Here is a 14,596-nt window from a genome sequence, read left to right on the forward strand (position 1 = left end):
AACTCCAATTAAATAAAAATATATTGGAACGAGCAAAGCTGCAGGCCATGAATCAGGAAACCAATTTTTTTCAAGAGAAAATTGTGCAACTAGTTGAAAAAAAAGTATGTGAGTTTCTCAAAACACAACCCTCAAAACCCAACTCCAATGAAAGTCCATGGGGAATACAAGTCAGCATTGAGTGGATGAATGTAATCTGCTCCATTCCAACTTACAAGTTATTACACTAGGCCTTGGAATGACTACACTAGGCCGTGGTATTTCAAATATGAGTATAGTAGGCCTTGGGGCTAGTAGTATAGTAATATGTGAAATACCACGGCCTAGTATAGTAATACCAAGGCCTACTGTAATAACTCGATTTTTACCAACTAGGATCTTGTTTCACAAAAAACAAACTGGTGAAACTAGAACGAAACTTATTTTTTAGACAAGTTTCAACAGTTTGTTTTTCATGAAACCAGATACGAGTTGGTAAAACTAGAGTTATTACACTAGGCCTTGGAATGACTACACTAGGCTGTGGTATTTCAAATATGAGTATAGTAGGCCTTGGGGCTAGTAGTATAGTAATATGTGAAATACCACGGCCTAGTATAGTAATACCAAGGCCTACTGTAATAACTCGATTTTTACCAACTAGGATCTTGTTTCACGAAAAACAAACTGGTGAAACTTGACAAGTTTCAACAGTTTGTTTTTCATGAAACCAGATTCTAGTTGGTAAAACTTATTACACTAGGCCTTGTAATGACTACACTAGGCCGTGGTATTTCAAATATGAGTATAGTAGGCCTTGGGGCTAGTAGTATAGTAATATGTGAAATACCACGGCCTAGTATAGTCATACCAAGGCCTACTGTAATAACTCGATTTTTAACAACTAGCATCTTGTTTCACAAAAAACAAACTGGTGAAACTAGAAAGAAACTTATTTTTAAGACAAATTTCAACAGTTTGTTTTTCATGAAACCAGATCCAAGTTGGTAAAACTCGAGTTATTACACTAGGCCTTGGTATGACTATACTAGTCCGTGTTATTTCACATATGACTATACTAGGCCTTGGGTTGGTTTTTAACATGTATTTACCCATCAGTGTGTGTGAGCGGCGCAAACAACATTAATGAAACTTTGTAATGGTGAACCACAAATGTAAATTTATTTTTAATCACAAAAATAAACCAAAAAATTATTTTTTCCGGCGTTTGGGGGCAGATGGTTTCAATTTGGGGGTGTGCAGGGAATATGCAACACTTGCAGTTGAAGACGGTGTTTGAGGGGAAGGGGCAACAAAACTTGTGGGGGAAGGTAGTCCAGTTAAGGGAATTAAACTAGGAACACTTGGAGGAGAGGAAATCTGTTCAGGTACATTAGTTGTAATGGCATGTCGCCGTAGGCTTGTGTGCCTGGACCGACTTTGGCCCAATGCCCGCCTTGATAGATTTCGCCTTGAACTAGGGGCAAATATTGAATGTAGGTCCCCCGTCTGCTGGTGTGGCTGCTGCTGCTGCTGAGGTGGCTGCTGCTGCTGCTGAGGTGGCTGCTGCTGCTGCTGAGGTGGCTGCTGCTGCTGCTGAGGTGGCTGCTGCTGCTGCTGAGGTGGCTGCTGCTGCTGCTGAGGTGGCTGCTGCTGCTGAGATGGCTGCTGCTGCTGAGGTGGCTGCTGCTGCTGCTCTTCGTTGTCAGTGCTCGTCCTTGCAGGAGGACTGGTGGCGGCAGTGATGGTCCAGGTTTGCAGAGTGGTGGTGGCAGGGCTACTACATGTTGTTGTAGCGGCAGGGCTGTTCCATGTTTGCCTAGTGGTGGCTGAGCTCCACGCATGCATGGGAGTGGCGGTGGTGCTCCAGACAGGAGCAGCGCTTGCCATGGTGGTGTCGGTGAAGTGACCAGCTGCACTCAGACTTGTGGTGGTGTAACGGTGGGTGTCCTGGCTTTGAATAGAGGTGTCCGTGCAGTGGTATGCAGCACAAGTCGGTAGTGAGGTGAAGCAAGTCAATGGTGGCACAGGTGGAAATGACACCACTGACTGCTGACCGTACCGATTATGCTGCATAGCCTGCAAGAAAGCATTGTTGCAGGCCTGCAGCACATTCAGCTGTTGCTCAGGACTAAGGTGTTCTGCCATGCCCTTTTCAATCTTACTAAAAAAATGGTGTGCTGGTCTGTTGAGGTCGGCCTCCAGACGGTCAAGGCGCTGTTCTACAGAATTGAAGCGGTGTTCAAAGTGGTTAAAACCACGTTCCATGAGTGCAAAACCGCTTTCAACTCTGTCGGACAGTGACTTGAGGCTGGAATTAAAGGCCTCGCTCAAATGCATAAACTCGGGCAAGACATTCCGGTCCAAGGCCCTCTGCCGCTGGCGGGTAGTGCCCGCATAACCAGTGGCAGAGACCTGGGACAGGGGAACACCTGATGGCCCAGCTTCCTGGTCACCAGCTGTGTGTGTGGTTGACCTGCAAGGTGCTTCCTGGCTGTCGGATGGCTGGGACGGGTCAGAGGACGTCCGAGGAAGGACCGCTCCAGGGCCAGGTTGCAGGGTGCTGCTCCAGGTGCTGTGGAAGAAAGGAAAATCATTACTACCATGCCTTTACAAGAAGCATCAGCTGTGGATTAGAAAAACACAGATTAATAAAAATAAAAACCCAAAATTTATAATACTTACGATCTCGTGGCAAGGACCGGTCTTAGGAACTGCAACGCGTGATAGTGACGGTATCTAGTTCTGGTCCTTGACGCAGATCCACTGCGAACCTGGCCCTCAGCATGAACATCACTGTTGAAGCGGTCCTTGATCGAACGCCAACGTGTTCGGACTTTGTCCACTGTTGTTAAAAAAAAAACAGTGCCGTCAAGGACAACAGTCAATGCGGCACAATATAGCAATACAATACTCAAAGCAGTCACTGTAGACCCCGATGACACTGTTGGGTTTCCTGCTAGAATACACCTAGCACGAAACCCAACAGTGCCGTCAAGGACAACAGTCACTGCGGCACAATGTAGCAATACAATACTCAAAGCAGTCACTGTAGACCCCGATGACACTGTTGGGTTTCCTGCTAGAATACACCTAGCACGAAACCCAACAGTGCCGTCAAGGACAACAGTCACTGCGGCACAATGTAGCAATACAATACTCAAAGCAGTCACTGTAGACCCCGATGACACTGTTGGGTTTCCTGCTAGAATACACCTAGCACGAAACCCAACAGTGCCGTCAAGGACAACAGTCACTGCGGCACAATGTAGCAATACAATACTCAAAGCAGTCACTGTAGACCCCGATGACACTGTTGGGTTTCCTGCTAGAATACACCTAGCACGAAACCCAACAGTGCCGTCAAGGACAACAGTCACTGCGGCACAATGTAGCAATACAATACTCAAAGCAGTCACTGTAGACCCCGATGACACTGTTGGGTTTCCTGCTAGAATATGCCTAGCACGAAACCCAACAGTGCCGTCAAGGACAACAGTCACTGCGGCACAATACAGAGCAGGGAAATACTCACTAAACGTCTTTTTGGAGGATGCTGTGGCGCTGTCCCAGCCATCCATCAATGCTGCGGCCACCTCATTCCATAGCCGCCGGGTCACCACAATGTCCTTGTGCAGCCGGTCACGGCTGTCCCACAACGGCGAACGCTCCTGGACCAGGCTGATGAGCTGCTCATTATCCAGGTAGACGTCTTCATCCTGTTGTGGAACCTAGACAAAACACATTCATTAGAATAATCAAATTTAAATTGAATAAAAAGTTACAAAAAAAGAAACATAAAAAAGAGTAAAAATAGAAGATAAAAAATAAAGAACATTACAAATCATTTGATACATACATTCCGTATCACCACCGGGACTTGGCTTCGCTGCTCCTGCTCTTCGCCCTCACTAGTCCCGTCCGCAGAAGATGATGATGACGATGTCTTAAAAAAGTTGAAAAAAACGTAAGAGATTTGGAGAAGCAGCAGATATACTTACCAGATGCACGAAAATAATCACCTCACGGTCTGCTTGCGCCAATTCCTGCCGCGATGGGGAATACTCGGATTCTGAAGACATACTGCATTTAAAAATAATAAAAATCATTAGTACATACATAATTTAAAAGGACAGGCATATAATGTAATATACTCACATTCTTCGCTGATAGAAGATGGGTTCCTTGTTGACTGTCTGCTCTCCAATCTGTCAGTGTAGTAGTGGCAGAGTTTTGGCAGGCACCTCCTTTATATAGACTTTTTTTTTTTGACTTTAGAAGATTATAACTAGTACAACAAGTGGACACCACCAAAAAAACGCAGCGCTAAAAAAACGCTTACATGCGCATGCCAGTGCGCATGTATGCGCATCCATAGGCTATAATGGCCATTTTTAGCGCAAAACGTGCGCATACGTGCGCATGCGCGTTTTTGCAGGGCCAAAAAATGCAACATGCTGCGTCTGGAAAATACAAACGCACACCCCCAAAAAACGCAGCGCATGAAAATCGCATATGTGCGCATGCCAGCGCGCAGGTATGCGCACCCATGTTAAATATAGGGGAAAAAACGCATGCGCACGTATGCGTTTTTTTCCAGCGCAAAAAAACGCAAATGTGAAACCAGCCTAAGGCCTGCGCCTGCCGCTGATTGGTCGCGGCCACCGATCAGCAGCAGGCGCAGCTTACCGTTACAAACAGCTGCGCCTGTCGCTGATTGGTTGCGGCCTGGCGGGGGCCTGGCGGCTGCGACCAATCAGCGGCCTGCGATTTCGGTTACAGACAGACACGATAAGGCGTATATATATATATATATATATATATATATATATATATATATATAGAGGACTATGGGGGTGCATTATAAAGGGTGACTATGGATAATGCACTTTAATATACGGAGCCAATTATACTATGTGGAAGCCATTATAATACTGGGAGGGCTCTGTGGGGGGCATGATAATACTTGAAGGACTATGAGGAAGCCTTTATACTTTATGGAGGGCGATTTAAAGGGACACTGTCGCCAGTGTCACTTACTGGGCTGCTCAGTGTAGTTTTCATAAAATCACTGTTCAATCAGTTTGAGATTAACATTGTAGGACTAATCAAATAGTCCAGCACATTCATTTACTGCTAAATATGAAGCAGGGAAAACAGTAATTATATTAAAATTACAGCAAGCAGCTCAGTAAGTGACACATCGCTGGAATCCGGGTCTCTATCTCTACATTATGCTGCTATCAGATGGGATGGCAAAATCCTGGTGACAGTGTCCCTTTAAGGCTGTTTGGGGGCCATAATACAGTGTGAAGAGATGTAGGGGCCATTATACTGTATGAAGGGCTGTGTGGGGTTCACAATGGGAATCATACCGTAGAAGAGGGGTAGTCTTATACGGCGAGTATATTCCAAACTCTATATTTTAACTGGAAAAGTTGGGGGTCGTCTTATACGCCCAGTCGTCTTATACACCGGAAAATACGGTAATACTAAATACTATCTACCTACACACGCACTACAACTACTATATGTGACACAGACTGCACTGACGATCCGACACTGGCCGCTGACCAATGAGCAATGGCCAATGAGCAGTTCAGCAGTTGGGGTAAACAAGACCTCAGTGTCAGTGCACGTCGCGGCCGCTGCCTGAACTATTGGCTGAGTCACCGCCTGGCGCGACACCACACGATCAGCTAACAGTCTACTGTCTGCCATAGAGCTCCTGTTACTAAACGAAATAGCGTTTCCCCGTTTAAAGTATAAACGAACAAAAAACATTTACGCTTGCACTTTCATGGATCTTTTCGTTATTTTTATTAACTTTAAACTCGAATAATATAGGAGCTGGGTATTTTATGAGAAATTAAAGTATTAATGCATGTGTTGTAGCTAACAAACAGATAATCCATGCATGTGTTGAGGCTAACAAACAGATAATCCATGTATGTGTTGCAGCTTAGAAACAGGCATTCCATGCATGTGTTGCTGCTAACAAACAGGCTATGCAGGCATGTGCTGTGGCTAACAAACAGATAATCCATGTATGTGTTGCAGCTTAGAAACAGGCATTCCATGCATGTGTTGCTGCTAACAAACAGGCTATCCAGGCATGTGCTGTGGCTAACAAACAGATAATCCATGTATGTGTTGCAGCTTAGAAACAGGCATTCCATGCTTATTCTGTGGCTAACAAACAGGCATTCCATGCATTTGTTGTGGCTAATAAACAGGCAGAAACCTGTTTACATGCTCATCTGGCCACATCATGATGATATCTAACGGGATCACACAGTTCTTTCTGTGCAGGGAGAAGAGAGCAGAGCTTTATGTAATTACAAACACCACCCTGCATCTGTCCCAGGCATCCGGACGCAACTATGGTCCTGACAAGATTCTGACGAATACAGTTTGCTCCATCAACAGATACAGGAAAGATATACTTTATATCTTTGTACCGTGTTAGCCAGTAGATAGAAAATTATTCAGAATTGAGAGTCCTCAGTGGTTGATACTTTTTAATGGCTAACTGAAAAGATGGTAACACATTGCAAGCTTTCGAGACTACTCAGGTCTCTTCATCAGGCGGAGACGCATAGAGATCTGAGTAGTTTTGAAAGCTTGCAATTTGTTACCATCTTTTTAGTTAGCCACTAAAAGGTGTCAACCACTGACGACTCTCAATTCTGAATATTTTTTTCTCAACAGAGTGACTGGCAAGTTACAGAGCAGGAGAATCAGGGCAATCCTTGGATATATTAGATGGTATGTGCACCAATGTGCATCATTGATGAGGATGAGGACAGCAAGACCATGCTTTTCTACCCGGTTTGTGTGAAAGAACAAGTACACTTTAAATTTTAGATTTTAAGTCCTAATGGCAAATGTACACCAATTTCTTACTGCTGTGTAATCCCATAGCCGTCATTACATTTTCAGCACCCTCTCTCACCACAAATACCCACTTATTTTCTGCTTTACTTCATTACAGGTTTGTGCTCCTTTATGCGATAGTACTCTGCAGTTACCACAATTCACCACTTACTACCACAGTCATTGGTGCCCTCAAGGTAAATCTTCTTTCTGCTGTTGAGCAATTTCCTAATGTAAAAATGTCTACTATATTTCAGATGTGTAAAATCTATTCTAGGCACGTAAATACCATGTGCCGTATACTGTTATTGTGTTCCCTGCAGCCATGCCCATGAATCAGACATTTATAGAGTAAGGCCTAAATATCTGACATAATGGTATCATAGGGGATCAGTCAGTAGTATCTCAAAGGGTTTATGTTAAATGAAAATAAGGGTAGTTACCAGTATGAGACATGATGATCAGGAGAACAGACTGTCAGTCATTACATGTCTCAGTAACTGATAACTCCTCCTTAAAACAAGCAAATTCTCTTGGAGATGTGTCCCGCCCATAGTACTTAAACAGCTCATGTACATGTTAAGAAAAATGTGGATTTCTCTGGAATAAAATCTTGATATCTGTGATCCGATTTATCATTAGATTAAAATTTCTTTGACCTACATGCCCATATAGACTGCTTAGTAGGGTTGATACTATTGACAGATTCCCTTTACTATTATTAGTTTGTGTAAAAAATGTTGATCCCAAAAAGTAGGAGGACCTGACAGAGATATAGTATTCTGTATGAGGCTTAATGTCATACATACTACTTGTACAGAGTCATATCACTAGTTAATATCTAGTGACTGAAATTATTCTTGCTCTATGAATGTCGTGTGAAATTGGCCTCAATGTTTGGACAAACCTGAATTGATCTCAACAGCTGCAATCCGAACATCATGAGCCATAGTCAGAGTATGATCGTCGGTCTTGTGATAATAATCTTAGATGAGATATTCTAATTAATATTCTACCAAATTAACAATTTTGTATACAAAAATGTAAAGACTTTTTCCCTGTTTAGACATTTAGTTCATAACAAACAGCCAATCTATATTCCGTGGTTTTATCATTTTCAGTAGGGCAAGGCACATTTGTCCGAACATTTCTCCAGTTTAGGCCGGGGTCACACTGGCAACCGCAATGCGAGAAACTCACGTGAGTCTCTCGCTTCAATACCTGGCACTTGGGACCGGAGTGTGCACTGCACGTATTTCTATGAAGCTGAATGCTCTGGTCCCGAGTGCCGGCAGCAGTGCCGGGTATTGCAGCGAGAGACTCATGCGAGTTTCTCGCATTGCAGTTGCAAGTGTGACCCTGGCTTTACACTTAAATGTGGTTGCTGCGGGAAATGGATTCAGGTGCCATAAATCATATGTGTGTAAAAACCCTTTTAAGGCAATCTGTTACCAGTTTTCATAATATAAACTGTATTCATTATTAAATAGATCTCTTAGACCTTTTTAATCTATGTCAGAATGGCTGTATAATCCTCATAAATTTCTCACTTTAAGATGAGTCTAGGCAAAAAGTGGAAATCCAAGGCCCCATATAATTAAGATGTTTAAGTAACACAGAGTTACACAAAAATTTGTAGACTTTGAGGATTTGTTGGCAACTCTCTCCCATTTAAGGCTGGTTTCACACTTGTGTTGGGCAGAGCTGCGGAGGGCTGCATAATTCTTCTGTTAAGCCCCGCCCACTGCCGCACCTCTACCATTTAGCTCCCCCTATGTCGGCATGCGTCCTGCATGCCAATCTTTAATATTGAATAGATAAGTGTGTGCACAGCTTTAGTAGGTCCCAGAGTAGGTTCCCACACCATTAACATTAAGAGTTAATATTAAGAGACTTGGCACTCAACTTAAGTGATCAGATAATTTAATGTTGTCCACACTAATAGTAAGCAATGATCACTAGATCATTAAACATTCCGTGTCATGAAAAAGTAGGGCAAGGGTTGTCAGACCTGTGCACATATAGGGTTAAGTGTGCTGTGCCTCAGTAGCATGTGCAGTACCCACTGCTGGTCCTTGCCCTAGTTTTTCATGACACGGAATGTTTAATGATCTAGTGATCTTCAACTAAGATTATTGGTCCACCTGACCTAATAACCTCACTTACTGATGTAAGACCGAAACGTTTTGCTTACAACTAGTGTGGACAACATTAAATTCGTCAGGGGGCGAAGAAGCAAGAAGCGAAACGCACGTACGGGTCCCGCAGTCCACACTATAGGTTGGTATTTGCTCATATATTCATTATTGACTCTTTGGCATTCATTTATCTCTGGCTCCATTCCGTTCATTATCTATTGCGTTTTACACTGGCTGACAAGCTTGTTGCCTGTGATTATTAGGTTTCCACTTGAGGATTACTCTCATTATATATACCTCTCTCACCCTGGCAGATACTTTTTATCTCCTTTTAGATACTGGCAGTAATTAACGTTTGATTATATATTCCTCTTTATATACTCGGCCTAGTACTCTTTTTGGGACCATTTTTATGCACTATGCACCTTATGTAAACACTGTGAGGATACTGTGTGCCTTTGTATTTAAGGAAAAACATAGGGAGAGCCGTCTTTTTGTCATAGTTATATGCCTTTGTTTAGATACTGCAATTTGTACCATTACCTAAACCTGTGTGTGGTAGCTGGGTGTCGCTGATTCCCTTATTTTGTAATTTTTACACTAATCTTTTTCAAAATTATATTTATTCTATTGAGTATAACAATAAAAAACTTGATATTTTATTTTTTGCTCCTGGCTCCAGCCTGACTAACAGTAGCAGCTTTTACTAAGCACCATGAGATCTCAGTAGCAGGGAGGAGGGGCACTGAGGCTTTTGTCCAGCAGAGTAGGTGGGCAGAGATTGATGTTAGATATTAAGAATTGCACAGCCATTCTGACTTGGATTTTATGAGTAAATTCACCAACCTCGTTGGGTCTAATACATCTATTTGAATAGGTACTCAGTGTGTATTGTGACATCTGGTGTCAGATCCAATGTTAGGATTGTTTGATACCTTGTTTACTACAATTATATTTTTTTCTACAGAATGTATCTATCGCCTACATTGGAATTTTTATTGGAGGAGATTATATGTTTTCTTGGCTAAATTTTTTAGGCTTAAATATTTGGTAAGTACCATGTTTGTTTTGTTGTTACTATCTCGTTGAACCAAATTCACATTTTTAATTAAGTTTTTTTTATAATTTTAAAATTTTTCACGAATGTCAAGTATTTATCTATTTACCATTTGCTGTACAATATGTGGCATGAGGTTAGTAGACTGCGAAGGAAAACCAGGAAATGTAACACAGGTTTAAATTGTGAACTCTAGTGTTAATTTGGTGTCCACATTCCTAGTCTGAGAAACAAACTAGATTGTATTTAAAGAATCCACTTTCTACATATTTTATCCTTCTATGGGTTTAACATTTATCAATGTAGTTGGATCTTGCGTTAACAAAAATCTAACCTGGAACTCTTCACACATCTTGGCAGGTCAGTAATAACATCTTCATTAACTATTGGTATGTTCACATACCAGCTCGATGGCATGGTCTATTTAACATTTCCAATGGTTCAATAAATCTCAATTTTTTAAATGCTTTATACACTCAGTTGTGTTTGTTAGATTATGATCTAATAAAGGAGGTGTAAATTCAGCTTCCAGCTCTATCAAAGTGCTATCATTAGCTTGTAGAGTGATTTCAGTCCAGTTTAAGTCAGAACCAGGATACTACAGATGTTCAGTCTGATATTCCTTTGAACAGAATCCATCATCTAACACCATTGACCATAGGGAGTATCAATAATAGTGGAATTGTTTTGTCTGATGTGGAACAAGGCTAAATATTTTCCAAGGGCATTTCTCTAAATATAGAACTGCATAGTTTCTGATCTCCAAGCATAACGTAATATATTGAAATATATTATATATTAAAAACACCTTAGCAATTTAATTTATTACATTATTACTCCATTTTTCTGCTTTCTGTTTTTTCCTCCTAGCCTTCCAAAAGCCATAACGTTATTGGTCTGTCAACATAGCTATAAAAAAGTTGGCTTTTCTTTTTTGCCAATGAATTATTGCTATTAAAAAGTTATAGAAATATAGGTAAAAAACACAAATTGGTTAACATTTTGAAAGGGAGCAAACAACAAGCAAACAACAAAAGATTCACAATTCGTTGAGAGATTTATAAATCTATATGCCAAAATATTGTGTTTCATAGCCTGCCCCAAATGCCTTATTTTTAGACATTTTCTGCTTTGTGTTCTTGACAATTGTGCATGACCTAGATGGAAAGAGATGTGGTCGAGTGGAAAAAGAGGATTGGCTTGAATGTGACAACAAATCAGTGCAAATTTTTGGCACCAAGTAAACCGACTAAGGCCTCTTTCACACATCAGGTTTTCGCCGTCAGGCGCGATCCGGCGCTTTTGACAGAAACCAGATCCGGCGAAATGCAATGCCGGATCCGGTTTCCCCCCCATTGACTTGCATTTGCGCCGGATCGCGCCGGATGGCCATGCGTTTCATCCGGTTTTCGCCGGATCCGGCAATGTGTCGCGATCCGGCGTCTGGAAAAAACGGCTACTGTAACGTTTTTTGTCTCCGGCGTAAAAGCCGGACACGCCGGATCCGGCGCGTCCGGCTTTTTCACACAATGAAAGCCTATGAGCGCCGCAATGCGCCGGATCCGGTTTTTTTGGTCTGAGCATGCTCAGTAGCTCTGCCCACAAGACATATATAAAAGCAAGACAGTGGGACCCACAGCCACACCCAACATGCCACCCAAGAAAGCAACCAAGCGCAGCAGGAGAAGGCAGGAGACCACTGCAGCACCATCAGCACCACCACCACCACAAATGGAGCAGCAAATGGAACATGCTGAGGAGGGGAGGCCAGCAGCAGATGAGACGGTAATTATCAAATCACCCATTCCTCCAAACTAGGGCTATTGAATATCAAGATATTCATTGGCCCTTTGTTTCTCTTTATTCAACAGCCGCCCAATAGATGCAGCAGCAGCAGCAGCAGCAATGGCAGCAGCTGGAACACCACCCACAGGCATGGAGTGTGGCCACCAGGAAGACAGCACATCATCTTCTGGGAGCCCTCCCTCGCAAAGTCAGCGTTTGACGGTAAGTTTTTATTTCCAAAATCCATCATCTCTGTAATATATGTCTATTCATTGCCTTTTATTTCAAAATAGGATTCACAAGATGAAGAGGAGCTCCCAGAAGAAGAAGGAAGGGGTGGACAGACACCTGGAGTGGGCTCACAATTGGTAAGTTTTTTGCATCAAATGCAGAAACACAACATCACACTACACACAACACATAGAAAACAATGTTCTGCAGACCACACACAGCAAACAAATGCCTACATCCAAAGACATAACATTTTTTGTTTTCTTCTCTAGTCTTCCCAATCTGGTGCTCGGCCAAGAGGTCCTCGCAGTGCCTCCCAGGGTCGTCGGCGACAGCAACGCGGCGGTCACCAGCGTGTAAGTATAAATATTTTTGCTTTGTTTTTTTGCACTTTTTATTTCATTTCTTTTGTGGAGGCTAATTATGTTATTTTTGTCTTTTTCTTTAACAGCCTTCACAGCGTGCTCCCGACTCTGACGGTGAGGATGGAGGACTCGATGTGGACCACCTCATCGATCTCGTCAGAGAAAGGGAGCCGCTCTGGAATATGGCTGACCGCCGCCACGCTGACCTTATCGTTACCCGACGACTCTGGGAGGAAATCTGTTCGCTCCTTGTGGCCCGCTGGGAGGACCTCGATGTTCGGGCCCAGATTAAAGAGCGTAAGTATATACAGTACCGGTTGCTTGATGTAAACCAGTGTTTCCCGAACTCCAGTCCTCGTGGTCCCCACGGATCATGTGTTCAGGATTTCTATTTACTATGGAAATCCTGAAAACATGACCCCTGGGGACCATGAGGACTGGAGTTTGGGAAACACTGATGTTGTATACTAACCACTTTGTCCTTTCTCGTTTCAGGGAACAGAATTGTGAATCGGTGGCGGTCTGTGAGGGATCGTTTCAAGAAGGAGTTCAATAAAGAGATACGGGCCCCGAGTGGATCTGGAGGACGCAGGAGCAAGTACAAGTACGCAGAAGCCCTGTCGTTCCTCCGGGAAACAATGGTCACTAGAAGGTAAATATTACACACCACATGTGAAAAAAAATGTTAGATGTAATTTTTTTTTTTCAGCCAGGGCCATACCATGTCAGTATTTTAATTGTTTTTTTTTCTCTTTATTCCACAGCACGGTGAGCAGCACTCGGGAGCCTGCACGATTGGACCCTTCTGAGGCGATCCCTGAGGAGACCGGCACCGAGGGACACTTCGACCGCCCCGGTACATCTGCACCTTCCCAGCCTTCCCACACATTCGACCCATCTGTCCCATCCACCAGCACAGGAGCATCGTGGCCGCCTACATTACATGAAGCTGCTGGTGAGGAGATCGCTTTCACTTTACCCCACCCTTCTGCCCCTGCCACCTCTAGTACACCTGCGGGTACTGGGCGGCAGCGGCAGAGGGGTCAGGAAAAGACTTATGCGCCAGAGTTCTTGCATCTGAATGCATCTTTCCAGAACTGTCTAAAAGTCTTGTCAGAGCATATCTCCGCAGGCTATCAGCAGATCAACTCCAGCATTCTGGAGGTGAAGACACTTCTGCAAACCATGCATTCAGAAGCAAGATCTTCGCCAAACCACACCTTTTTCAGGTCTGTTGTGGAGCGCATGGAAACGCTCTCTCCTGCCCAGCAGATGCATGTAATGCATTCATGCCACGCTGCTCTCCAACAAGTTACCTCCCAACCTCCTCCTCCCACCACAGTAGTTCCTCCACCTGCACCCCCTCCAGCCACTTTCCATCCTCCCCCTCCTATTACATCTACACCCCCTCCAGCCACTTTCCATCCTCCCCCTCCTATTACATCTACACCCCCTCCAGCCACTTTCCATCCTCCCCCTCCTATTACATACCATCCACCTCCCCAGCACCATCCACCTCCCCAGCACCAGCAACCTCCCCAGCACCAGCAACCTCCCCAGCACCAGCAACCTCCCCAGTACCAGCAACCTCCCCAGTACCAGCAACCTCCCCAGTACCTGCAAACTCCCCAGTACCAGCAACCTCCCCAGTACCAGACATCTCCCCACTTCCAGCAACCTGCCCCGTACCAGACATCTCCCCACTTCCAGCAACCTGCCCCGTACCAGACATCTCCCCACTTCCAGCAACCTGCCCCGTACCAGACATCTCCCCACTTCCAGCAACCTGCCCCGTACCAAACTCCTTCCCCATACAACTTGCCATCAACATCATCTGCTCCTACAGTCCCTGCCCAACCCACCACTCCACCACCCACCACCTCTTCTGCTTCCCACATGTCCACCCATTCTGTAATTTTTTCCACACCTTCACCTCTAACTGTTCCTTCCCCACCACGATCCCAGTCCTCTCTCCACACTCCCAGTGTCGAAGTGTCCCGCAGCCCCTCCAGCAGTATTTCCACCACACACTACACAGATTTATAATGTGTGTATTTAAATAAAAATGACCAGTTTTATGGTTTCAAAGCTTTATTAAACAAGTTTATTAAAATTTTAAAAAAGTTTACTAAAAAAAACATTTTTCAATAAAAGTTAAATTATTT

General features: G+C 43.7%; 1 protein-coding gene across 4 annotated transcripts in view; it reads left to right on the forward strand.

Annotated features, from left to right (window-relative positions):
• The window catches only part of SLC35D2 (solute carrier family 35 member D2), a 207,241-nt gene that overhangs the window by 163,916 nt on the left and 28,729 nt on the right, over positions 1-14,596 (forward strand). For all 4 annotated transcript variants that reach the window (XM_073545946.1, XM_073545948.1, XM_073545947.1 and 1 more), the window contains 2 exons: positions 6,974-7,052; positions 9,961-10,043. In XM_073545946.1, the coding sequence (XP_073402047.1) occupies positions 6,974-7,052; positions 9,961-10,043 (162 nt within the window). The remainder of the gene's footprint in view (positions 1-6,973; positions 7,053-9,960; positions 10,044-14,596) is intronic.

Source organism: Dendrobates tinctorius, unplaced genomic scaffold, assembly GCF_039654945.1.
Source record: "Dendrobates tinctorius isolate UK_male_01 unplaced genomic scaffold, ASM3965494v1 ptg000144l, whole genome shotgun sequence".
NCBI lineage: Eukaryota > Metazoa > Chordata > Amphibia > Anura > Dendrobatidae > Dendrobates > Dendrobates tinctorius.